The sequence below is a fragment of the Lithobates pipiens genome, unplaced genomic scaffold (genome assembly GCF_037356315.1).
Source record: "Lithobates pipiens isolate NorthernLeopardFrog02 unplaced genomic scaffold, aLitPip1_a1.2 Scaffold_28, whole genome shotgun sequence".
Classification (NCBI taxonomy): domain Eukaryota; kingdom Metazoa; phylum Chordata; class Amphibia; order Anura; family Ranidae; genus Lithobates; species Lithobates pipiens.
The window spans coordinates 25407298-25434371 of NW_027507789.1; the positions used below are offsets into that span (position 1 = coordinate 25407298).

Below are 27074 nucleotides of genomic sequence, written 5' to 3' on the forward strand. Positions count from 1 at the left end.
ACTTATTATCACTATAAGGTGTGTGAGAAATGGTGGATCACCCTATATGCAGTGTAGCTGATTCCCCCTTTTTTGGATAATTGCCTGCAGTCAATTAAGACAATTGATGAGTGGAGCCAGTGATCCTTAGAGCTACGTTTTTATTTCAAAGTTTCATGTCTGTAATGGGGTTATGACTAAGGCCTTATAGGCTGAAACGCGTCAACCTTTCGTATTTGTGTTTGGTCACTGTGGCTTGTTGATAAATACATTTTTTTAAGAGCAATTACCGGAGTGTGGATCATCTTTTCTTCAGGTTCAAGATCTGACCCAGTTCTCAAGCAGCAGTGTCAGCCACAAGGTTCATTGTGTATCAGTGTTTGAGATAAGACCTGTCTGGCCAGATTTTGTGCTTCTTCCCCCTTAGGCCAAATAGCTTCTGTTGCCCTTTGTCCTGCTGCTAATGAGCCTCTAACCCTGGAATCAAAAGATCAGACCGCATACCCAAGGCACACTAAGGCTGGGGAGGCAGAGGTTTAATGAGTTTGCTCACTCTGTCTTCATACACCTCGAACTGGTAAGTAAGAGTAGAACCATAGAAGACCTGTTGTCCTATTATGCCAGCAGCTTGGTTCTAGGCGTACAGACTCCATCAGCAGCCTAATGTGTGGCTGCCCATTCCTCTTGGCAGCCTTGCCACTCTATGGGGAAAAAAGAAAACCTGCCGCTCCAGGTGAGATAAGGAAGCCTAATGACCCAGCAGGTGCTCTCCTCCACACACAATGAAATTAGAAGAAATGGCACACCACTGTAGATCAAAATCCTCTTTATTTGGACATCCCAAAAATTACAGGCATTAGAATGCTGGGTAGGCGCATAACGCACACTTCATGTACGCTTAGTCATTACCTTGCCACTCCAGACTGTGGCTTGTGATAGCAATTTAGAAGTCTGTCTATCTATTTTTTTTTTTTTTTTTTTTTTTATGGTGCGAGGAACAAGCCTATCCTGGAAAACCACCCCAGACAAAGTAAATTGTAATTGGTTGCTGCTGGGCCAAACAGGTGGTTCTCATTTCAGACACAGTAGCCTATTGCATTTGACATTTCCACTAGACAGGTTAAAACAATTCTGCATTTAAGTGTATCTATGGCCACATTTTTGTGGACACTTGACCATCAAACCTATTAAATAGCTTAAAAAATATATATAACATCTCTCTAAACTGTTGAACTCGGATGATTACAATGACTCGTACTGTTAATGCTCCAACACGCTCAGACATTTTAGACAATTGTGTGCTTCCAACTTTGTAGCAGCAGTTTGGGGAAGGCTCCTTTCTGTTCCGGCATGACTGTGCCCTTGTGTAACAAAGCCATCTTCATAAAGACCATTGTTTGATGAGTCTGATGTGGAGGAACTTGTGTGGCTGATGCAGAGCCCTGACCCAAACGTCTGTGTAGAAGTTAAAAGGCCAAATTTGAACCTAGATTTTCTCTTATCAGTACTTGACCTCACAAGTGCCCATTTGGAAGAATAGATATATATTCCCGCAGATGCACTCCAAAATAAGGTGGAAAGCCTACCCAGAAAAGAAAATTGTCAGGTGTACATATGCCTTATAGCAGTGGTCTCCAAACTGGGGCCCAGGAGCCTGAATGCTGCTCTTTGCTAGCCTTTATCTGGCCCTTGGGGCACTGTTTCTCTCAGGAATACGAGACACTATTCCCACTGACCCCAATGATGGGGCACTATTCCTCCCACTGACACCAATTAATGGGCATTATTTCTCCTACTGACATCAGCAATGGGGTACTATTCCTCACACTGACACCAACGATGGGTGACTATTGCTCCCACTGACACGAACGTCCTAAAGTCTGAAGAACAGTAAACTGGCACTTTTTTGTTTAGAAAGTTTGGTGACCCCTGCCTTTATAGTGTAAGTGTACGTGGAGAAACTCTAGTGAAAGTTCTAATTATTTCCCATCTGGGTTCTGCACAGGGAGCTGAAACACAGATCCGGTGAACAGGATGAGCCAAAATTCCAAATCCATGAGTACATTGAATCGCAGAAGAAGAAAAGCAACTGTTGTGGGTTGTTCTGATTGTTTGGGACATTGAAGCTTGTCATCCTTGGGGAAAAGCCATGTTGGAGTTGTTTCTGTTTCCAGGAGCAGGATCTACCTTCAGTCATAGGTGGAAGAAACTGATTATTTCAAACTGCCAATGCTTGGCGGATGTCGCAGTGGTGGCCCCACCACGTGGATTTTACTCAGGACTTTTAAGGACCTCCTTGCCAGTTATTGTTATGATTTAGGTTGGAAAAAAATGTGATGTATTTTATGTGATGTAGGATCCATATATTAAAAGGATTAGTCTATGCATCACTGATATTTCAGCTCTGGAGAAGAAGGCTGACTCTCCTACAGTCTTCTTTTCTTATCTTTCAGGGACCCCAGCTATACTTCTGATTTCCTGGCTCCACCAATCTGTTGCTGCCATTATCAGTATTGCTCTCCCTGTTTTTTTTTTTTGGTTTCATATAGTTCTTCTCATCAACTTTCAACCATAACTGAAGTAAGTGTTGAATGGATTGATTCCTTTACCTGTTTCTTGTACCTGCTGATTTGGATGAAATTTTGGGTGTTTGTAAGGTAGCAAGTATTGGATCAACTTATCTGAGGTCACTGCTGTTAGAAAAAAAAATCTCTAAGCTGAGTTGGAAATATTGTGCACATCATCCCATACAGATTGGTGGGAAGGAAATGTGCACATGGTGAAATATTTTAATAATATGGTCACTGGCTAATGGCCAAGTTAACTTATCAGGTGCCATCAGGACCTGTTTCATGGGGCTTGCGTTCGTACCAGAACTGCTTCTCTCCCTATACAAGTCAATGGGTAAGTAAAGAAGCTTGACAGTCTACCACACTGCGTTTTAATTTTAATCTATTGGGCCTTGCAAACAATAAAAATTGCCTATTGGGCAGTCGTATTAAGGTTTGCTATAGGTTCCCTGCAGTGCCACTTCCACCATCTCACGGTAGGTCCCAGCAGTGTCATCTTTTTCCTCTCCTTACAGTTCTTGGAAGCTTTTTGTTAGGCAGAAAATAGAAAACATTAGTAAATAAAGGCTTGCACATGAATGCCAGTCTTCCAATGTGTACCACTGTTTATTGGTGACATGCAAACATGTCATTAACTGCAGTGAAATGCTGCCAAGTCTCATGAGAATGAGATGGAGGCCAAGGTTACCCATGACACAGCCTAGGTCATGCCAAGGAGTTGGGTCTGAAAGTGCCTAAAGACGGGTGCAGAGTTCAAATTTTTGTTTTTAGTTCTTTGTAGCATTTTATGTATGGATGTGACGAGGCCCAATATTTGTTTTTGTGCCCTGTCCTCAAAGTAAGACTGTCGCAAGAGAAACATGGAAGATGCCTATCCTATTAAAAATGCTATCTCCTTGGCTGTCAAGCAAACCCTCTTGCTTGTGAGCCATGACCTGGAACAAGTATGCAGATCAGGGCTTACGACTTCCTGATTTGGCATTCTTGTATCTAGTCTTTAATTGTTGGGTTGGCATAACAGCCAGACACTCAGCTTTTTCAGAAGCTAGAAATGGCTGCCCCCCCCCCCCCCCCCTGGTTCATTTACAACCAGTTAACTTTTTAAGATTCTAGACATTTGTAAAGTGTTACTACTTTTAGATTTTCAATGTGGCATCGTCCAAATTCACCAGAATGTCTCATAATACTCTGACCATAAAAGAAAACCTTCAAGAGAACTGCTTAAAACACAAACTCTGGTCAGATTCCCTTTTGAAAGTGAAGTTTATAAAGGAACCGTTTATCTATGAGGGATTAAAAAATGAGGTTGGTTACATGGGCGAGACTGGAGGTTTTATTAATGCCGCTTTATCACCAAAGGTGGTTTACTGCTTTTGAGAAGACCATTCTTAAGTTAGTTTGTGGATTGGGGGGGGGGGGGGAGGTTGAATTCAATGTTCTCAGTTAAACTGGTTTCTGCAACCCCAAATCACAAATGGTAACATTTTCCATGCGTGCCTTGAATTTTTGAGTGATTTCTGAGGAATCGGGCCAATTTTCGAGGTGCGGGTGGCACTGCCTGGCTTAACAAGTCAACTAAAAAATTGACTGAGCCAGATGGAAGATTATTTGCCGAACAGTGACTGCATCCCGTCAGATTCAGTCACCATGTGGGTATTCTGACAGCTGTCTGAATACGATATCTGGCAGGGAAGTTTCCTCCATCCATGTTTAGTGTGGAAGGAGGAATACATATTTTTTTTTTTCCTATTCAGCCTGCGGCCGCCATTCTGCACTTCATCAGCCGCTTTGCAGGGCTGTGAAACAACCTGTGCCAAAAAAATTAAACTGGACAAAGTTTTTTTATTTAATTTAACTACTGTGTGTGTGCATGGTTTTATATATATGTGTGTGTATGTGTAGTATCCCACATTGCCCTTTTCTAATATACCCTCCAATTTTGTATAATGTTGATATGCTGCACAACAGTGCTTTGTTTACATTTGAAGTGATACTTTCTGTACTTTTTCTGGTTTCGCCCCACACATCTGTGAGTTATTGGAGATGTTCCTACACTGAGCGATCTTCCAAGAGCTATTTTAACCTTGTATTGCACACGCATTCTAGAATGTGTGGGAAGCTAATAAGAGTACAGTAAAAAAAAAAAAAAAAAAACCTCTTTGACGTGTCTGAGAATTTATTTGAAAACAAAATGAGCAGTGAGATGTAGTAAGCTCCTGATGACCAATGAGATTTTAGTATGGAGCAATCAGAACACGATTGCCATGGGTTAATAGACTATGCTCTTTGCCTTATTAAATAAAAGCCACAGGATGTGTTTTCATTGATGTTTGTTGCTTTACTTTCAATAAAAAGGACATTTAAAAAAAAAAACCTGATTTGCTTGACATTTCTTAATAGCAACTATAGGCACCAAGATCTGAAAATCTAGCATTTGAATTTCACCAGATGAGTGAAGAATGAAGATATGTATTTCTAGTAGTTGTACGACCTTTCTTTCACTTCTGTCCCAGTGAGTTGCAAAGGAACTAATCCTCCTGTGATCTTTCCGGCATGAAGGTGCTATTCAGACCTGAGCGTAGCATTGATGTACACCAAAGCGCATGTTAGTGTATTGCGCGGTACTCTGTATCAAGGTGATTTATTAAAGGCAAATAGACTGTTAACTTTACAAGGGAAGTTGCACTTTGCAAAGGAACTTTCCCAAGAGGTTTGTAAATGAGGTGAAGATCTGCTGACTTCCATCATCCAAGCAAAAATGCTGTGGGTTTCTTTTCTTTTTATATATTCCTTGCATCTGACTAGTTATTGTTTGCAAAGTGAAATTGCACTACATTCACCAACCTCTGGGCCAAGTTCCCTTGCAAAGTAACATCCGATTTGCCTTTAGTAAATTCACCCAATTGTGTTGCTCCAGGCACACCAAACTAGTATACCTTCTTCTACAAGCTATTGAAGGCAGCTTGGGATCTGTGTTATAGAACTATTTTAGCTTTACAAATCATCAAACAAGAGGAAGAAAAAAAAAAAAAGATATCCGGTTTCCTGAACCGAAAAGGATCTTCTGACTATGGTCAACATCCTCCTCATCCCCATTCTCCGACAGTCCCCATGCTGAGTTCAGCCACAAATGTCTTCGAACCTACGCTATTCAAAGAGTGGCTGCACACAGCTGGCAAAGTTCAACTTATTATACAGGCTTTATATAGCGCGAACAGTTTGCACAGCACTTTACAATATAAAGGGGGACAGTACAATTGGCACACAGTTCAATACAGAAGGAAAAGGAAGGCCCTACTCATGGAGCTTACAATCTAATGGGAAGGGAGATGGTACAAAAGGTAATAGCTGTGGAAGGGATGTATTGCAATGCAATGTGCATTGCAATACATTTAGTGGAGCCCAGAGAAGCCTCATTATAGAGAACATGTCACCTAAAAACCATCACATAAGGAATTTTTGTTATCCCCTAGGTCTGTCAGTGGCTCTCAACCTCAGTCCTCAAGTACCCCCAACAGGCCATGTTTGCAGGTTTTCCTTTTATCTTGCACAGATTTTAGAGTCCATGGCTTGGTATTTTGGACAGCTAGTTCATCCAAGAGAAATTCCAAAACACGGCCTGTTGGGGGTACTTGAGAACTGAGTTTAAGAGGTCAGGGTTGCAGTGGTGTGCTTCAGAATTCTCTGCCTGAGATGTAAATCTGGCCCTGAGGATAGGAGCTGACAGGACATGCTTGGGTAGGGAGTTCCAGAGGATGGGAGAGGTTCTGAAAAAGTCCTGGAGGCGAGCCAGGGTGGTGGTAAAAAGGGAGCTAACAAGCAAGATGTCTTGGGAGGAGCAGAGAGGGAGATTTGTACGATGTCTGCAGATAAGAGTGGTGATTGGGCGTGTTATGGATGGATTGTGGTTAGTATTTAGAATTTTTTTATGTTGGGCTGGTGGAAGCCAGTGAAGGGATTGTCAGAGAGGAGCAGCAGTCAATTGCCTGGGTACTTTCCTAGAAGTTGAAGGTTTGAAGAGTTCATACAATCTGCACACAGAAAAAAATGAAATATTGAGGTTGTGTTTTTTTTGATAATCAGCCCTTAGCTGATTGTTTTACTTCAGTGAGGGTCTTATTTGTAACTTTCCTTGTTTGATTCATTTTGGGCTACACAAATCCTATTTTTCTCCCTATAATTCTTGTTTTCATGGTGCTGGTACAGGGAATAAGATCTCCGTTCATGCCCTCCGGTGAGTACAATAGCCCTGACCATCTGTGTTGTGTAACAATAAAAAGAATAGATGGTTATCTAATAAAGCTCATTCTGAACCATACCTGTGTTTGTAATTATGCTGTTACATGCAAAATGATGTGCCATTACAAAAACCAGAACTGCCAAAGGATTAGCTCTCAGGTCCTTGGTTTCTCCTTCCATGTCTCAGACAGTAATGTAGAGGTCAAGGTCCGAGAAGTCAACACTCCCAGAAAACCAGCTTGAGGTCACCAGGCGAAACAAAAGAGCGTTTGGGGGAACCAAGAGCTTGAGTTCCAACGGTCTTCAGAGGACCATTTCTCAATAATCCTCTTCTTTAGCCCTGGATGAGCATTTTGAAGTGCTTTTCTAGAAGAGCTTCAACTCACAATACAAGGATTCCCATTGTGTCCCTATAGTGCCTATTCACACCCGAGTGTCGTGTTGCTAGAAGCTTGTCCTTCAAAGCTCTTTTGTGCTTTTTTGGGCCAGAATTGCGGATTTTGGTCCCTCTAAACTTCAAAGGGAGTGCCTAAAATTGCCCAAAATTGTGCCATTTCTTGTCTCTCCTAGTAGCTAGCTTTCCATTGGCCAAAAAAACCCCCAAGCCTGAAGACAGAAAAAATGCGTGCGCAGATGCAAATAACAAATCAGTCCAAACATGCTTCCAGAAGTTCAAGTGGGATTTTGAGCTATAAGCTTCAATCATTTTTGACCCCAATAGACTTGAATGGGAGCACCTGAAAAACTAGCTAGTACCTAGCTTTCCGTTGGCTAAAAATAATTAAAACAAAAATGCTTAAGCCTGAGAGGCCCACAAAAAAAGCTAAAAATTGCTTGTAGATTTAAACAGCAATAATAATGAAAAATAAATACAAATATTAAATACCAGTGATACCAAACAATACAGTGCAAAATGATTAAACTACATTCCAAAAAATTCTTCCAAGTGTCGGTACGACAGTCCTAGTAAAATTTTTGTGTAAACAATGTTCCCGTGACTTCACACAATTGCTTAGTGCTCACAGAACTCTCACCTCTGAGTAATGTTGAATCAGCCTTATAGGTATTTATGGTGGTGGCAGGCTTCCACTTCCAGGCTCCCGATTACCAGGTCGCTCAATTTCCCTCCGGTTGATGTCATCCATGGACTGGTTGAGCTTCTCTAGTTCTCCCTAAGCTGTGGATCAGTTTAGGTTCAGTTTAGCTCAGTGGTGGACTGGTCCTGAGGACAGGAGTTGAAAACCACTGACCTAAACTGACAGGCTAGGCAAGGAGAGCATTAATCTGAGAAGTAGCCAAGAGGTCCATGGTAACTCTGGAGGAGCTGCAGAAATTCACAGCTCGGGGAGAACTAGAGAAGCTTAACCGGTCCATGGATGACATGAACCAGAGGGAAATTGAGCTTGAGGACAACTGGAACTTGGAGTGACCTGGTAATCAGGAGCCTGGAAGTGGAAGCCCGCCACCACCATAGATACCTATAAGGCTGATTCAACATTACGCAGAGGTGAGAGTTCTGTGAGCACCAAGCAATTGTGTGAAGTCAAAATTTTACTAGAAGGGCTGTCTTACCGACACTTGGAAGAATTTTTTGGACTGTAGTTTAATCATTTTGCACTGTATTGTTTGTGGCACTTAGCACTTCAATGGTATTTAATATTTGTATTTATTTTTTATTATTGTTTGTTTAAGAAATTGCATCTATCACTTTATATTTACGTTCGTCTATGTTCACTGTGTACACTATAGGTCAAGCAGCAGTTTATCACTTTTTTTGTTTTATTCACTTGGTAGCGCGAGGGACCACACTTTTCATTGCTTGTAGAATTGCGAGAAAGAAAGAAGAAAAAAAAGTCTATAAAACTACAAGGCTCTCAGTTCAAGTGTAAATGCAGCCTAACGCTGCAATTTTTTGAATTTGGTAACAGTATGTGTGTCTTTAACAGTATGTTTTCCTAAAATATTTTTACTTCTATGTCTGGCTCCCTACATAGATAGGGTTGCTTTAATCGCATTCCCTGATATTTAGATGACCACTAGAGGGAGAATTTCCTGTATACAGTACACTGCTCAAAATAAATTAAAGGAACACTTTGAAAACACATCAGATCTTAATGGGGAGAAATCTCATGCTTGATCTCTATACTGATATGTACTGGGGTAATGTGTTAGGAACAAAAGGATGTCACAACGTTTCACGGAAATAAAAATGATCAACCCACAGAGGGCTGAATTCAAAGACACCCTGAAAAGCAAAGTGAAAAAATGATGCAGCGGGCTAGTCCATTTTTCTGAAATTTCATTGCAGCAACTCAAAATGGTCCTCAGTAGGTTGTATGGCCCCCATGTGATTGTATGCATGCCTGACTATGTCGGGGCATGCTCCTAATGAGATGACGGATGGTGTCCTGGGGTATTTCCTCCCAGATCAGGACCAAGGCATCACTGAGCTCCTGAACAGACTGAGGTGTAACTTGGTGGCATCGGATGGACCGAAACATAATGTCCCAGACGTGTTCTATTGGATTTAGGTCAGGGGAGCATAGGGGCCATTCAATGGTATCAATTCCTTCATCCTCCAGGAACTGGCTGCATACACTCGCCATATGAGTCTGGGCATTGTTGTGCACCAAGAGGAACCCAGGACCCACTGCACCAGTGTAGGGTCTGATAATGGGTCCAAGGATTTCATCCTGATACCTAATGGCAGTCAGGGTGCCATTGTCTAGCCTGTAGAGGTCTGTGCGTCCCTCCATGAATATGCCTCCCCAGACCATCACTATACCACCACAAAACCGGTCATGCTGAATGATGTTACAGGCGGCATAATGTTCTCCATGGTTTCTCCAGACCCTTTCACGTCTGCCGAATGCTCAGGGCGAACCTATTCTGATCTGTGAAAAGCACAGGGCGCTAGTGGCGGACCTGCCAATTCTGGTGCTCAATGACAAATGCCAATTGAGCTCCATGACGTGAGGCAGTGAGCACAGGGCCCACTAGAGGATGTCTGGCCCTCAGGCCACCCTCATGAAGTCTGTTTCTGATTGTTTGGTCAGAGACATTCACAACAGTAGCCTGCTGGAGGTCATTTTGTAGGGCTCTGGCAGTGCTCATCCTGTTCTTCCTTGCACAAAGGAGCAGATACCGGGCTTGCTGATGGGTTATGGACCTTCTATGGCCCTGTCCAGCTCTCCTAGAGTAACTGCCTGTCTCCTGGAATTTCCTCTATGCTCTGAGAGTGTGCTAGGCGACACGGCAAACCTTCTGGCAATGGCATGTATTGATATCCCATCCTGAAGGCGTTGGTGAATTTCATTAACACCAAAGCAGCTGAAACTGGTTAACAACCCCCTCTGCTACTAAACTGACCAGATCAATATCCCAAGAGTTTAACTGACTTGCTGCTATACTTTGATTAAAAGGTGTTCCTTCAATTTTTTGGAGCAGTGTAGAAGAGACAATAATCCAAATTACAGGACAGCAAGGAAGTAGTAATGTGAAAGTCACATCAAGAATTAATTTTAGGTAAATGTTACAAAAGTACCTTAGAGTGTTAAAAAAAATATATATATATAAAGGGTGAGTAATCCTAAAATAAAATAATCCTTCAATTTTCCGAACAAATGAGGCCATGGAAGGGCCCACTTATCAGTATTTGGCTTTCTCCTGGATGGGCCGACCAACATTTCTACAACAAAAAGAGCAAATCCACACTCCGCAACTAATCCAGTGTGAGAAAACCCTTTATAAAAAAAATAAATCTATAATAATCTTTCAGGAAACACTTTAAGAAAAAAAAGGTGTTGCTGGGGTGCCCTTGCCTCTATGGTCAGGCTTTTGTGGAAGAACTGTGTATGTGAACCCTTCTGAACCAGGAAAGAAAAGAAAATCATTGGTGCTATAGGAACAGCCAAATTTACAGCTCTGTATAAAGTGTGCAGCAATTGAGTCAAAAGCTTACACACTAAATGGATGTTGGCCATTTCACTTTGTTTCCAACATTGCATTCTGAGACAAAAAAAACAAAATGTAAGACAAATTAATATTTATAAATGCCTTGTTTTTTATATCTGGACAGAAGTTCCTATTTATCCCTTTTAACATGACCTTTCATTATTAATTCTAATATATATATTATTATTATATTATTAATGATATAATATAAGAAGAAGAAATACACAGCACACGGAGCACCTTATGATCTGGATTAGATTATATATATATATATATATATATATATATACAGTATGAATCTGAGTATTTTATACTTCCACGGAGCACTTTAATTGTATTTATTTAGGAACTTTATTTGTTTTTTCTCTGCACTGTTGTTTTTTTTTGTTTTTTTTTAGTACTTTGTGATTTGCACTTCATTTATTAGATTTATTTGTATATACATGAATTTGAGTATTTTATACTCACACAAAACACTTTAATTTAATTTATTTAAGAACTTTTATATTTTATATATTATTTTAGCACTGAAATTTTCTGGATACTAGATTTATTGATGGCATTTTTGTTCACGTATATAGTGCTGAAGAGTGAATCTTGAATTACTGTGATTCAGCAGTTGTTATTCATTTTGGAATAGATGAACAGAGAATTGTTGTCTTAGGCCTGGTTCACACTGATGCGACAATTGCTCAGACTTTGGAGCACTTGTCGCATCAGAAGTCGGACTCCATTCTGTGCACTGGAATGCCGCGTAAACACGACCGGACTTTTTGACGGACTTGGTCCGGCGCACTGCAATCCGTCGGACAATTCGATCATGTGTGGGCTCCAGCGGACTTTTTTTTCCCCCCAAAAGTCCGGCGGACCTAGAAATAAACCTTGCTTCAAATCTTTCCAACTGACTCGAGTCCGGTCGAAAAATGTGGTCGTCTGTGTGCTAGTCTGATGGACTAAAACTGACGCTAGAGCAGCTATTGGCTACTGGCTATGAACCTTCCTTATTCTACGTCATCACGTTCGAATCCGTCGGACTTTTGGAGTGATCGGGTGTGGCCAAGTCCGTTCATTTGGAAGTCTGGCGGACCTCAGATGTAAGTCTGTCGGATTGTCCGCCGGACCAAGTCCGTCAAAGTCAGGTCGTGTGTACGTGGCAGAACTGTTCTAATCGGTGTGACTTGAGTCGCTCCGACTTAGAAGAAGGTTCCTGCACTATTTTTGGTATGACTTGCATTGACTTCTGTTAAAGAAGTCACCTGCAAGTCATGCTGAAGCCGCAAGCAGTATGAACCGGGGCTAGGGCTCCTTTCACACTTGTGCGACTTGGGATCCGACTTGTGAAACCCCAAGTTGCAGGACAAGTGAAATTCAATGTATTTCTATGAGAGCCTACTGACACTATAGAAGTCACTGCAACTTCAGAAAAGGTTCCTGTACTACTTTGCTGCAACTTTGGTCCAGAGAATGTAAAGTTACTAGAAATGGTACGACTTTAGAGACTTTGTATACCATTGTATAAGAATGTGTTTCTACCCGGGTAAGGAAGAAGTTAACCCTCCTTTTTTTTTTTTTTCTGAAATCACATTGGGATATACTGTAAAACTGTATTTATTTTATACTTTCATGGTTATGAAAAAGTGGATTATGTTATGTATACTAAGCAGCTTTAGGCCACATTCTCAGAGTATTATCTGCTCCACTGAATATTGAAACTAATGAATGCTTCAAAATACAAGCCCCCTGGCGATATATGCCTCTTGTTCTGGAAGGAGATGCCAACTTTCCTGTATTTGATATGTAAATAGCCACTTCCAGTTCCAAATTGGAGTTTTGGCACACAACCTTCCTAAATCATGAGCCTCTCGGTGCTACAAAAATGAGGGTATGGCAGGGGTGGGGGTTTTACAGACAAAGCCAACCCCTTTGGATCAGCCTTTCTCAACCTTTTTACCCTTGAGGGACCCTTGAAAATATTTTAAGATCTCAGGAAATTCCTAAATCATAGTGATTTTAAGGCCCCGTACACACGATCAGACTTTCTGATGGGAAATGTTCGATGTCAGGCTGTTGGTGGAAAATCCGACTGTGTGTATGCTCCATCGGACAATTGTCAGACTTTCCGCCAAACAAATGTTGGCTAGCATGTCTTCAAGTTTTCCGCCAACAAATGTGTGTTGTCGCATTTTCCGAGCGTGTGTACACAAGTCCATCGGAAAAAAGTCTAAAGTACAAACACGCATGCGCGGAAGGACAAGCCGGAAGAGGTCGGTCTTGTAAACTAGCATTCGTAATGGAGAATTTGTGACGTGGCAAATTATGAAATCTCGAAATGCAGCGCACAATTCTCTTCTTCAATGGGATAATAATGAAGCTGCTTTGCTGGTGATACTGATGGAGTTATTGCAAATTTATTTTCAAAGGCTTTTTTTTCTGGTGATATCAAGAATAATAATATTTTTTTTATTTTCCATTTTCCCGTAGTTTTTAAGATCAAAGATACAACTATGTTGGTGTCCCTTGTTAATTTTGGTATTTTTTTTAAATGTAACTGCCTACTCCCAAACTGTCATTTGAAGTAAAACACATAGTCAAGTATTATTCTCCACTATTTTTTTTTTATTGTGCATTAAAAAAAAAAAGAAAACACATAAAATTAGACATGCTATCTGCCAATAAAACTTAACCAAAAAGTGCATTCTATGTATCCAAAAATATAACAAATCAAATCATTATTCAACCAAAAAAATAATGTCAAAGCAAAAACTCCAAGGCCAATAATAAATTACACGTTATCTCCTCCGATTCTGCAACATGTCTGGTTGACGGACGGCCGTTCAGAAACGAACTGAAAAGCGCAAACTGAAAAGCACTAAATGAAAACCACGAAAATAAAAGCACAAATCAATACTCGCCATACTTCTACTAACACGAAATTAGCAGAAGGAGCCCAAAGGGTGGCGCTAATGAGCTGGAAAAAACACGTAGTACGTCACTACGTTCGTACTTGTTGGCCAACATTTGTGTGATTGTGTGTATGCAAGACAAGTTTGAGCCAACACCCTTTGGACAAAATTCCACAGTTTTGTTGGTGGAAAGTCTGATCGTGTGTATGAGGCATAAGTGTTCATTTTTTTTTTCTTTAAATAACAAACATGTTAGGCTTACCTGTTCTGTGCAGTGGTTTTGCAAAAGCAGCCCCTATCCTCTACTTTTCGGGTCCCCCGCCGGCAGTCCTGGATTCTCCATCTTGACCAGTGCCCCCAATAGCAAGCCGCTTGCTATAGCGGCACTGGTGTGTGCTCACTCCTGAGTCCCTGCTCTATGTGTCCATAAGAGGCATAGAGCTGCGACTCGGCCCTGCCCCCTGCTCTCTTCTCATTGGCTCACTGGCTGTAATTGACAGCAGTGGGAGCCAATGAAGAGATAGAGACCCAAGGCTCCGGTATCCCAAAAAAATTCAGTGCAGAGAAAAAATTATATCAATAAATCCAATTAATATATTTTATATATATATATATATATATATGAATTACAATTATATACAGTTGCTATATATATATATATATATATATATATATATATATATATATATATATATATATATATTTTTTTTTTTTTTTTTAAATAAATCAAATTCAAATCATAAAGTGCCCCCTGAGAGGGGGCTCAGGTGAGTATTGGGGGGGGGGGGGGGGGCTTTGGTTGGAGCAGAACAAAGAAGTTTTTTTTTTTTTTTTAAAAACCTTCAGTCTTTGTGGTAAATTAGTGTGATCAGTGTGTAGACAGATGTAGTTTGGCCATAAAGTGTAAAAAAAAAAAAAAAAAAAGAAGAAGAAAAGAAAAAAAGTAGTACAGTAATTATATGGTAACACTGCATTGCTCTAGTCACAGTGTGTTAAAAACATTTTGTAAACTTGATCTAATAAAAAGAATAAACTATTTTATTTTTTTACATTTATTTATTTTAAATACTGCCATCAGATACTGCTATTATCTATTATCTGCTATTATCTTTAACATTGTACTGCACTGGTGACAGTATTTAGAAAAAAAATGTGAAAAAAAAAACATTTTTTGTTTTTAATTTCTTTATTTTCCAAAAAATTGTGACAAAAAAAATGACAACTTCAAAACACTTGCCAGGCCTCTTACCAAACACCCTGGACTGTCTACTTTCCAAAAAGGGGTCATTTTGGAGATATTTGTACTGTCCTGGCATTTTGGTGCCTCAAGAAATGAGATAAGCCATCAGTACATCAGGATTGATTGAATTTCGGATATATCCCATAGGTTGGGGTCTCTATAACTTTCCTACAGACTAAATAATAAACACTGATTTGGGGTTATTTTCACCAAAGAAATGTAGCAGTGTACAGTTTGGCCTAAACTAACAAAGAAATGTAAGTTTATAATAGAAACGAAGAAAAACACATTTTTATTCCAAATTTTCGGCTTTTTTTTTAATTTATTGAGCAAAAAATAAAAAACCCAGCAGTGATTAAATACCACCAATAAAAAGCTCTATTTGTGTGAAAAAATTATAAAAATGTTATATGGGTACAGTGTTGCATGGCCCTGTCATTGTCATTTAAAGTGCCATGGGAACATCTTACATACCTGACAGAAGGTGATGCTTACGTTTAGTCACTATCACTGCATTCCGAAACAAAAATACAAAGACCTGATTGGAAGTGGTGGGGGGATCGTGACCTCACTGCCCTGCCTCTCCACCTGGCCCTGAGACTCAGTGTTGCCAAAGGCACTTTTCTCCTGTCAGTGCCCGTAAAAAAACTCCTTGTCCCTGGCAGCCCGCAACTCGCAGCTTATGAGTGGCTGGCAGCGAAGGAAATAAAAACTTCTCTGCGACTGTGAATCTGACTCTGAACTGCGCATTCCCAGTTCCGGAGATATCCGATTAGAGATCTGCCAGGCTCTGCAGCGGATTGGGCAGCAGGGTGTGGCTTATATTCACACGCCCTGCTCATGAGTAGGGGCCGAGCTCAACAGTTCTTTAATTGGCTGGCTCTGGAACTGCCCATGCGTAATTTCAAGTTGCCGAGAAGGATTTTTTTTTCTAAAGTGTTTACAACTAGCTGCTTGCGCAAAGTCCAGAAGCATGGGGAAGAGAGATGCTGCTCTAGGAAGGGTGTCTGGACATGTAGCTCTCCTCAGAACAGGAACAGCAGGTGCTGACGTGTTTCACACTGTCAAAAGTGCTTATTCATAGCTATGAAAAGTGCTTATTCAAAGCTATGAATAAGTACTTTTGAAAGTGTGAAACGCGTCAGTTCCTTTGATCCCTTGTTGCCTGTGGCTTGTACTTTTTGGATTATTACCTCCTTTTTTTTTTAATAAAGGCATTTGATTTTGAGTGCGGCTGTCCAGAATCTTCCCTTTATCCAATCACCAGCCGCTTGCTGCCAGGCCAGAAGGTATGTGAGAGGGAGAGCTAACTTTGGGGCAGCAGGACGACATAGATGGACACTAAATTAGAGGGCACTCTGGAGGAGCAGGACATAAGGGGGGACTACTTTTGGGGGCAAAGAGAGTGATGTCACCAGCACACCAAGATCTCCAAAATTGGTCCAAAGCTTGATGAAGGGGTCCTGTGTGGCTCCAAAATGTTGCTTTCTGCTGTACAATGTGATTGCCGATTAAAGCTTTGGACCCATTTTGGAGATCTTGGTGTGCTGGTGACATCACTCTCTCTGACTAGTATACACGGTTCCATCCGGTGGTCACTTCAGCACTCACTTACAACTACAGTCATCTCTACAGGAATGTGTGCATTGGAAATAGTGCATTGTAACTTTGGGGGCACTCTGGAGGAGAAGGGGGGTCATAAGGCGGCGACTTCCAGAGTGCTCCTTTACATCCACCAGAGTGTCTCCAAAATGCTCCTTTACATCCTCCAGAGTGCTCCTTTACATCCACCAGAATGCCTCCAGAGTGCTCCTTTACATCTTCCAGAGTGCTCCTTTGCATCCACCAGAGTGTCTCCAGAGTGCTCCTTTACATCCTCCAGAGTGCTCCTTTACATCCACCAGAGTGCCTCCAGAGTGCTCCTTTACATCTTCCAGAGTGCTCCTTTACATCTTCCAGAGTGCTCCTTTACATCTTCCAGAGTGCTCTTATACATCTTCCAGAGTGCTCTTTTACATCCACCAGAGTGCTCCTTTACATCCTCCAGAGTGCTACTTTACATCCTCCAGAGTGCTCTTTTACATCCTCCAAAGTGCTCCTTTACATCCTCTAGAGTGCTCCTTTACATCCTCCAGAGTGTACCTTAGTACAATATTTGTAAGGGAGTACTCTGGGGGCATTCTGGAGGAGGATGTATGGGGTACACTAAAGGATTTAAGGGGGCACGCTGGAGGTAATAACAGCCTCCAGAGTGCCTCTCTTACATTCTCCAGAGTGCCACCATACATCCTGCAAAGTAATGTGGGTACAAGTACAGTGGAGTGCTGCGTATACTGCAGGTGCAGATTCTGCACAATCCACTTTTCAGACTGGCCATGCCCACTGTTCGCTGCAGCGCATGCTTCCCAGGGTGCCCCGGGTCTTTCATAATCTTAGTCATGCTCACAATTTTTCATGCTGTTTTGACTAAAGCTCTTCATGGTTTTGTGCACCGTGGCCCTGAAAGTTTTAGTTACGCCTGTGTTTTTTTACCGATTTGTAAGGGGTAATTCTTCCCAATGATCACAAGTGTAAGGAGCATTCTTCCCACTGACCATTACACCAACATATCATGAGCTGTAGATATAGTCACTTTTAGCAGGGGTTCCCTGAGATCAGAAAGTTATTTCAATTGTTCCTCTGTGTTAAAAAGCTGTTCTTAGGTGTTCAGTAAAATATGTTAACATCATAGGGGTGTGCACAGGGTGTGCCGGGTGTGCCTGGGCACACCCTAATCACTCAGTGTGGCCCAGATTCCCCCTGTTTAGACCCCTGATATTTCACCAAACGGGGCTCCTAATTTAAGAAAAAAAAAATTGTAAAAAATTGAATAAAAACTACTGACACGGTCCACTGCTCTACTGCGACAGCGCTGAAAGCTCAAAATTGGCCTGGGCAGGAAGGTGTTTAAGTGCCCGGTATTGAAGTGGTTAAAATATGTAGATAGTTATTCAAGTAATTTAAAGTGATACTAAAGGATCGTTTTTTATTTTTTTTTAAATAACAAACATGTTATACTTACCTCCACTGTGCAGCTCGTTTTGCACAAACTGGCCCCGAACATCCATTTCTGGGGTCCCTCATTGGCTCTTGGAGAAGTGCTCTCCCGAGGGGGTTACCTTGCGGGCGCGCTCCCGAGTCCAGCATTCGGCGTCCATAGAGGTCAAATGCAGGAATCGGCCCCGCCCCTGGCGCCCGCGTCATTGGATTTGATTGACAGAAGCAGGAGCCAATGACTGCGCTGCTATCAATCTATCCAATCAAGAGCCAGGAACCCGTGGAGAGAGGGGCGGTGGGGATGCGCCAATGGAAATTCAAGGCTCGGGTAAGTAAAACACCGCAAGGTGTTTTTTTCCTATGCACTAAGGTGAAAAAACACGAGTCTTTACAACCCCTTGAAACTATCTAGGTCATTTATGACCAGTAGTTCTGGATCCTTCTGCATTCGGCACAGCACGGTGTCTGTGCTCCCTCCCAGCATTCCATGGATACCTTAAGCTTCTCATTAATCTGAGGAGCAAAGTCCCACTGCTGATTCCACTAATTACTCACTAATATAAACAGCAGCCCTTCTGTTAGTTCCTCATTTCATCATTCCTAAGTGATGAGACAGCTCTTTGTCCTCTTCCCGACTTATGTCCATTTACATTATAATGTCCATACTTCCCAACCTTCCGGGGTGGGAAAATCCTTTTAGCGCCATCATTGTATGCACCGTACACATATCCTTTGCAATAGTCATGCTATTGTTTTTCAGATATGCTTTTGTACTCTGTAGTGGTCCCCTTCAGTAAAATCAAGAGACAATGGGGGTTATTTACTAAAGGCAACTCCACTTTGCACTACAAGTGCAAACTACAAGTGCAAAGTTCACTTGAAATTGCACTGAAAGGAAGTAAAGTCGCTGTAGATCCAAAGTGGACATGCAAGGAAAATAAAAAACAGCATTTTAGCTTGCACATGATTGGAAAACTAAAATCAGCAGAGCTTCCCCTCAGATTTACAGCAACTGCACTTTCAGTGCAATTTCAAGTGCACTTTGCATTTGTAGTGCAAAGTGAATTTGCCTTTCGTAAATAACCACCAATGGGTTGGATTTACTAAAGGCAAGTATACTGTGCACTTTGCAAGTGCAGTTGCTCCAAAGTTTAGTAAATGAAGTAAAGCTTCACTTTGCATAGAATACCCAATCATGTGCAAGGAAAATAAAAAAAAAAATAGCATTTTTGCTTACATGTGATTGGATGATGGAAATCCGCAGAGCTTTTTCTCATTTACAGAGCTCTGGAGCAACTGCTCTTGCAGAGAGTAACTGCACTTGCAAAGTGCACAGTCTATTTGCCTTTAGTAAATCAACCCCAATGAGTTCCATCTGGACCTTTTCACATGTATGACAAATTCTTTTAAAATTATTATTAAATTATTATTAAAGTCCATTCAAAGACATCTTTTTTGTAAGGAAGGGTTAGAACCTCTCTCGGTTTTATTTTTATCTGTGTCACTACAAGGGGATGTTCACCTTTCTATTGGCCCTCCATTGTCACCAGCACTGAAAGGAGGGCATAGTTGTGCGCAGCCTATTGCATTAGGGCAGTGATGGCGAACCTTGGCACTCCAGATGTTTTGAAACTACATTTCCCATGATGCTCCACTACACTTCAGCGTGCAAGAGCATCATGGGAAATGTAGTTCCAAAACATCTGGGGTGCCAAGGTTCGCCATCACTGCATTAGGGTGTGAACCTCAAACACGTGTGTGTGTATCTATATTTATAGCAGTAGAGCAATGGACGGTGTCAGTAGTGTACAGTATTTTTATTATAACTTTTTTACTATTTTATTATTTTTTTACAATAGTTTATTATCATTACTTTTTTTTATTTTTTTTTACAATTTTAGGAGCCTCATTGGGGGCTTTGGTAAAATAACAGGGGTCTAAACAGACCCCTGATGTCTCACATTTGAAACAGAGAAAGGGACTGAGGACAAAAATTCCCCAGTCCTTTTCTCTGCAGCCAAGCAAGCAGCAGGGGGAATCTGCGCAGCAGATCGTAATTAGGCATGCGTGTGCGCACGCCTATGAAGGAGGGTAAACATTTGTTTTTCAGAGACAACTGTCTGTAGCACTGTCCCTGTAGGGCTTGAGTGTTGACTCAGAGCACTCTAATGCCGCATACACACTATCAGACTATCCGGCGGACTTTTTCTTTCCAAAAGTTTTGACTCAAAATTGTCCGCCGGACTTTTGAAATGAACAGACTCTGGCTCCAGGTAGATGGGACTAACGAAGGAAGTGAATGTCGCCCCCTCCATCGGCGAAATTGACACCTTGCTGGCCCCATCGCCTGGTATAGATTTAAAGGGGAAACCCCTACACTGAAAAAATGGCATGGGGGTCCCCCCAAAGTCCATAGAAGACCCTTATCCGAGCACACAGCCTGGCCGGTCAGGAAAGGGGGTGGGGACGAGTGAGCGCCCCCCCCCCTCCTGAGCCATACCAGGCCGCATGCCCTCAACATGATGAGGACAAGGGCCTCTTCCCGACAACCCTGGCCGTTGGTTGTCCGGGTCTGCGGGCGGGGGGCTTATCGGAATCCAGGAGCCCCCTTTAATAAGGGGGCCCCCAGATACCGGCCCCCCACCCTATGTGAATGAGTATGGGGTATGATGTACCCCTACACATTCACCTGGGGGAAAAAAATGTAAATAAAAAAACAACACAACTTTTTAAAATAATTTATTAGACAGATCCAGTGGTCTTCTCTTCTTCTGTCTTGGGGGGTCTTCTCGCTGTACTCCGGCTTTCTTCTTCGTCGTTGCAGCCACCGTCCGGGGGTCTTCTTCTGACTTCCTGGGCATGTCCCACTCTTCTGGGGTCTTGTCCCACTCTTAGGTTCTTCAGCCGGGCCTCAGCTATCTTCTTATAGCTCTTTTACTAGCGTTGACCCGGTCTTCTGTCGCCGCCGCCACCTTCTCTTCTCTTCTTCTTCCTTGCGATGTTGACACGACGCTCTCTCTGGCCACAATGGCAGGGACGCGTTGTGTGACAACTTATATAGGGGCAAGGGGTGGGGTCAACAGGTGATGTCACATGGCGACCCCGTCCCTTATGATGTCACAGCCCCAGCATCATAAGGGGCGGGGTCACCATGTGACAGCCACACTAATGAACGTCTCTCTGATGGGGGTGGGGGGATCTGCTTGGCTTGGGCTGGCCAGGTCGGCGCGGCTTGGGCAGGTCCACTCTGCTTCGGCGGGGAGCATGTCCGCTCCACTCAGACAAGCTACACAAGCCGCCTCCCTCAGTCATCTCTATGGAGGTCTCCGTGTGCCACGCTGCACGCTGGGAAGTGTAGTTTCCAGTGCAGCCCGCGGATTCTCTTCTCACTGACATTGCAGACAGGAGGCACGGAGGGGACGCTCGTCTCGTCCTAGGACAGCGAGGAGGAAGAAGAGTCCAGCAGGGAGATGCTTAGGGAACAGCCTACTAGGAAGAAGTGAGAACCGAGAAGTCGGGCAGACAGTTAGAGACAAGTCCGTATGTGTAAGTGTCCCCCTGTGCATCCCACTGTCCACCTGTCCATCCCACTGTGCATCCCACTGTCCCCCTGTGCATCCCACTGTCCCCCTGTGCATCTCACAGTCCCCCTGTCCATCCCACAGTCCCCCGTCCATCCTACTGTCCCCTTGTCCATCCCACTGATTTCATACATCTCTGCCCCAAAAATCAGCAAACAAAATGTCAAAAATCATCTTTTTAGAAGGCTGGGGGGGGGGGGTTCTGCATATTTAGGGGTGCTTAGCCAATCCCCAGGAGGTGGGCCTGGCAGCGGACTAAGTGAGCCCTTAAATAGGAAGGAGTCATGCTGGGAGGGGAGTCGTGGAAGATGAAGATACAGTGCTGAGGGGACTGTCGTGGCCCTCGAGGCAAACCCCCTAGTCTGGGAGGGGGGAGGTGATCTGTCTCGGGCCAGGGTTCAGGGTGCTGGCCTGGGAGGATCCTGACTAGGGATGAGCTTCGTGTTCGAGTCGAACGTACGTTCGACTCGAACATTGGCTGTTCGGCCATTCGGCGAATTCTGAACGTTTGGGCCGTTCGCGTCAAAATTCGAGTGACGCGCGCGCGGACCACAATGCACTGCGGTGGCGCAGTGCATTGCTGCCCCATGATTGGCCAACCATGCACTGTGACCCCGCATGCTTGGCCAATCGCAGCGCCGGCAGCGAGGAGAGCCATGATTGGCCACAGGCATCCTGCCTGTGGCCAATCATAGCTCAGGCTGTGTAGTGCACGCCCCACACTATATAAGGCCGCCTTTGAGGCGGCCTCGTGTAGTGTGTTACTTAGCATCTGAAGCAGTGGGTGTTCTGTGTACCTTCAACACAGTACACACCAATCGTTTTTGGCTGATTTCCTATCTTGCTGCTGTGTAGTGGTTGTTGTCTGTGCCCTGACTGCAGTATACACCACTATATTCACCTCACCTATATAGCTAGTGATCTAGCTTTAACCACTTAACAACTGCCCATTGCCGATTAACGGCTTCAGGGGGGTTGTTTAACTCTGAGAGGCCGTTAATTAACGGCCTCCCAGAATTCTGCTCTCGCGTGCCCCGAGGTGTGCGCACTCGAGGGCATCCGTGACCGCCGGGTCGCATCACAGATCACGGTAAACGGCCGCTCATAGCGGCCGTTTACCACGTGATTGCTCCGTCAAATGACGGAGTGATCACTTGGAAACAAACCGGCGTCATGTTATGATGCCTGTTCCTCCCTCCCCTCTCTGTACCGATCGGTACAGCGGAGGGGAAAGAGATTGGTGTCAGCAGCGATGTGGGCTGCATCTGCAGTGCCCACATCGCTGCTCACCGAATTTAACCCCTCAATTCCCTGCCAATACTCTGCAATACCAGTGCATACTCTGCAGTACCCTGCCATTACTCTGCAGTACCCCGCCATTACTCTGCAGTGCAGTACCCTACCATTACTCTGCAGTACCCCCCATTACTCTGCAGTAACCCCCATTACTCTGCAGTACCCCCCAATACTCTGCAGTACCCGCCATTACTCTGCAGTACCCCCCATTACTCTGCAGTACCCCCCAATACTCTGCAGTACCCGCCATTACTCTGCAGTACCCGCCATTACTCTGCAGTACCCGCCATTACTCTGCAGTACCCTGCCATTACTCTGTAGTACCCCCCAATACTCTGCAGTACCCTGCTATTACTCTGCAGTACCCCCAATACTCTGCAGTACCCTGCCATTACTCTGTAGTACCCCCCAATACTCTGCAGTACCCTGCTATTACTCTGTAGTACCCCGCCAATACCCCACCAATTCTCTGTAATACCCTTCCATAAATTGCCATACCCAGCCATACTCAGAGATACCCAGCCATACTCGGTGATACCCTGAAATACCCAGCCATAGACGCCCCCCACCCCTCACCGCCCTCCGGTGCTTCTACCAACTCGCCAGTACGATCAAAGCCAGAATCTTTTTTTTATTTTTTATTTCAGGCTTACCAGCCTAGAGGTGAGATGTGGGGTCATATTGACCCCCCAGATTTCACTGTAAAGAGGACCTGTCACCCCATATTCCTATTACAAGGGATGTTTACATTTCTTGTAATAGGAATAAAAGTGATCAAAAATATATTTTTGGGGAAAAAAATGTCAAACTAACATAAATAAAGTAAAATGAACAATAAAAAAATAAAATAAAAATTAAAGCGCCCATGTCCCCATGTGCTCGCATGTGCCACACATGTGAGGTATCGCCGAGAATGTTAGAGCGAGAGCAATAATTCTAGTCCTAGACCTCCTCTGCAACTCAAAACATGTAACCAGTAAAAAAAAAATTAAAGCGTCGCCTATGGGGATTTTTTAAGTAGCGACGTTTGGCGCCATTCCACGGGCATGTGCAATTTTGAAGAGTGACATGTTTGATATCTATTTACTCAGCATAACTTCATCTTTCACTTTATGCAAACATTGGGCTAACAAGTGGTTAATAATAGAGCTTGCAGTCAGTAGTGTTAGGAGATAGTGCGTGCTGTCTGCGTGCTCTGTACCCAGTACATACCGCTATAATATAGGGCAGGCCCCTACTTTCAAACATCCAACTTACAAACATCTCCTACTTGCAAACGCAAGGAGACAGCAGCAAGTGAGATGAAAAAAGATGGACGACAAAACAAATTATACAGGGGTGATAACCCTTCCCTATGTTTTCCAAAAAGCTTAAAGATAGTTTTTTTGACTGGAGCTACACTTTAAAAATGTACCGGTTGAAAATGACAAACAGATTCAACTTAACACAACAAACCTACACAGTCCCTGTCTTGTTTGCACCGCCTGTATACTGCTGTTCTGAGTATATAGGGCCTGGGGGCCACACGCATTTCCTTTTTTTAATATGGGTACGGGGTTCCCCTTAATATGCGTACAAGACCCAAATAGGCTGGTAATGGGCAGGGAGGGCTACCCATGCCATGTTTCTCAATGATTTTCAACCATATTGCAGGAACCAGATATAACATTAAAACCGCAAGCAGTTTTAAATGGTGTTATTTCCGTTTAATGTCATTTTGTGCAGGGACTGTTCTAAACACGGGAAACACGTGGCACTTCACAGGCATACTACAGACACCCCGCAGGCACCATATTTAAAGGAATATTTCACTTTTTTTTTTCACTTTAATCGTCATTAAAATCAGTGCTCCCGCCAAAACGGCAGTTTTTAAAACTTTTTTTTGCAGTGACCCATGTCCCCTGAGGCAGGAGGCAGGTCCCCAAACCCTTTTTAGGACACTATCTTGCATATTAGCCGTTAAAATTAGCACTTTCCAATTCGAACGTTCGAGTCCCATAGACTTCAATGGGGTTCTAACGTTCGTACCGAACAAGTTCCGGTGCGAACCGAACCGGGGGGTGTTCGGCTCATCCCTAATCCTGACTACAGGAGAAGTTTGGAAGGAGTCTTCTCTGAGAGGCAGCAGGAGCAAGGAGGACAGTGGGAGTACTACAACACTGTGCAGGGACTTACAAAGGGAGAGACTGCCACATGTAGCAGGTCTCTCTGGAAGATAGCTGTGTGCTTAAATCTTCTTTACCTTGCTCCAGGAGATCTCCAGAGAGTAAGTCAAGGAGACTGGTGGAAAAGGGGCCAGGTGGGCTAGCATTTCCTGCCATGGTAGTGGTCTACAGGGGAGATGAAGGTACTCCAGGATGCAGTTCACAACACATTGTGCTTCTTTGCAAAGGGACTGAGAGATCCTAACCTGTAAGGGGCTGTTGCTGATCTAACAGAGACTGTTGGCTACTAAAAAAAAAAAATCAAGTGGAGCTGTATGTAGGGAGGAAATAGCCCCTGGTTTTGTTATTATCAAGTTGGGCATCCCACAATTCTTATCCCCTTCAAAATTATTAACCCCCCCCCCAATAAAACATAAAAACAAAGCTCAAGGTCTGTTCACTGTGTCTGGATGAAAGTTGAAGCTGTGGTGTGCCTGGCTGTGCAGCAGTGGGGAACCCTGTCATTTGTAACCCCTACAGGGGTAGTTCTACGTATTTACCAGCCTCTTCTTTTCTCCAATGAACACAGTGAGCGATCCATAACGATCCATTCATCACTGAAGCAAACTGTTTACTATGCTTCAGTTTGTGAATGAACAAGAAGCTGCTCGGGACAGAGCACTTCACATTCATTCACTGTGCGGTACAGCTGAGGCTGCAGAGAAAGAGACTGATAAATCTGTCCTCAGTCCCTTTCTCTGTCTCAAATGGGAGACATCAGGGGCCATTTAGACCCCAGATTGCAAGGAGCAGATCTATTTAATTGAATGGGTCTTGATCAATGAGGGTATAATTTCTGCCATGGCTGTGAAGCAGAGCATCGCGTCCATGGCATTATAGTGAAAATATAATTTGATATCTTTGGAGGGGAATGAGCCCTGTCGGGTAGGCTGTACAGGGCCCTGTGATTTCTAACAGTAGCCCTGTTATCAGGAGCAGGCTGGGTGTTTTGGGTTCTTGCAGCCGACCCCCTACTAGATTTGAACTCCTAAAGAGATTATCTGTAGTCTGACGCCTCCTGAGATATCTGTGGCAGATATCCAAAGAAACTGCTGAAGCAGAGAAAACCCCCCTCTCGTCTATGCGAGAATGGTGGCAGGCGGTGGGTAGAAATAGGCTGAACACCCCACAGGGGAAAAGTTCTGACCCGAACCAACCCCATTGAAGTCAATGGAAGCCGAACAGGAAAAATTGAAAGTGCCCATTTTGAAGGCTTATATGCAAGTAATTGGCCATAAAAGGGGTATGGGAGTCCGGGTACTACCCTGGGGGACATGTATTAATGCAAAATAAAAAAAACATCATTTTTTTCAGGAGCAGTGATTTTATTGATGTTTAAAGTGCAACAATATAAATAAAAAATTCCTTTAACCACTTGAGATCCGCGCTATAGCCAAATGACGGCTACAGCGCGGATCTCCTTTGCCGGGACTACGTCTATTGACGTCGTCCCGTGCACGAGCGGCCTGCGCGCCCCCTGAGGGGCGCGCGCGGCGCGCTCTGTGATCGGCGAGTCCATGAGACTCGCCTGATCACCGATCCGTGCAAGGGGTCGATCCCGACCCCTTATCACGTGATCAGCTGTCAGCCAATGACAGCTGATCATGTGATATAACGGAGCCGGTAATCGGCTATTATTCCTCCTCGCGCTGACAGCGTGAGGAGAGGAAAAAAAAGCCGATCACCGGCGGCCGTGATCGGGACATCAGTCCCGATCACGGCCAGCCCTGCTAGTGCCCACCTGCCCCCTGCCAGTGCCCACCTGCCCCCTGCAGTGCCAAATGTTTTAAAAGTAAGTGCCCCCCATCAGTGCCACCCAGCAGTGCCCACAGTGCCACCCAGCAGTGCCCACAGTGCCACCCAGCAGTGCCCACAGTGCCACCCGCAGTGCCACCCAGCAGTGCCCACAATCTGCCTCAAAGGTGCTGCACCCCAGTGCCACTTATCCGTGCCCATCAGTGTCATCTACCAGTGCCCAGCAGTGCCGCCCATCAGTGCCCAGCAGTGCCACCTATCAGAGCCACCTATCAGTGCCACCTATCAGTGCCCATCAGTCCCATCTATCAGTGGTA

The 27074-nt window shown here is 43.7% G+C and overlaps 1 protein-coding gene across 5 annotated transcripts in view; it reads left to right on the forward strand.

Annotated features, from left to right (window-relative positions):
- Positions 1-4922, forward strand: part of RAB37 (RAB37, member RAS oncogene family) — a 73964-nt gene extending 69042 nt beyond the window's left edge. For all 5 annotated transcript variants that reach the window (XM_077458923.1, XM_077458925.1, XM_077458927.1 and 2 more), the window contains one exon: positions 1985-4922. Coding sequence is in view for 4 of the 5 variants with exons in the window: in XM_077458925.1 (XP_077315051.1) it covers positions 1985-2087 (103 nt within the window). In the remaining variant the exon portion in view is untranslated. The remainder of the gene's footprint in view (positions 1-1984) is intronic.
- The last annotated feature ends 22152 nt before the right edge of the window (positions 4923-27074 follow it).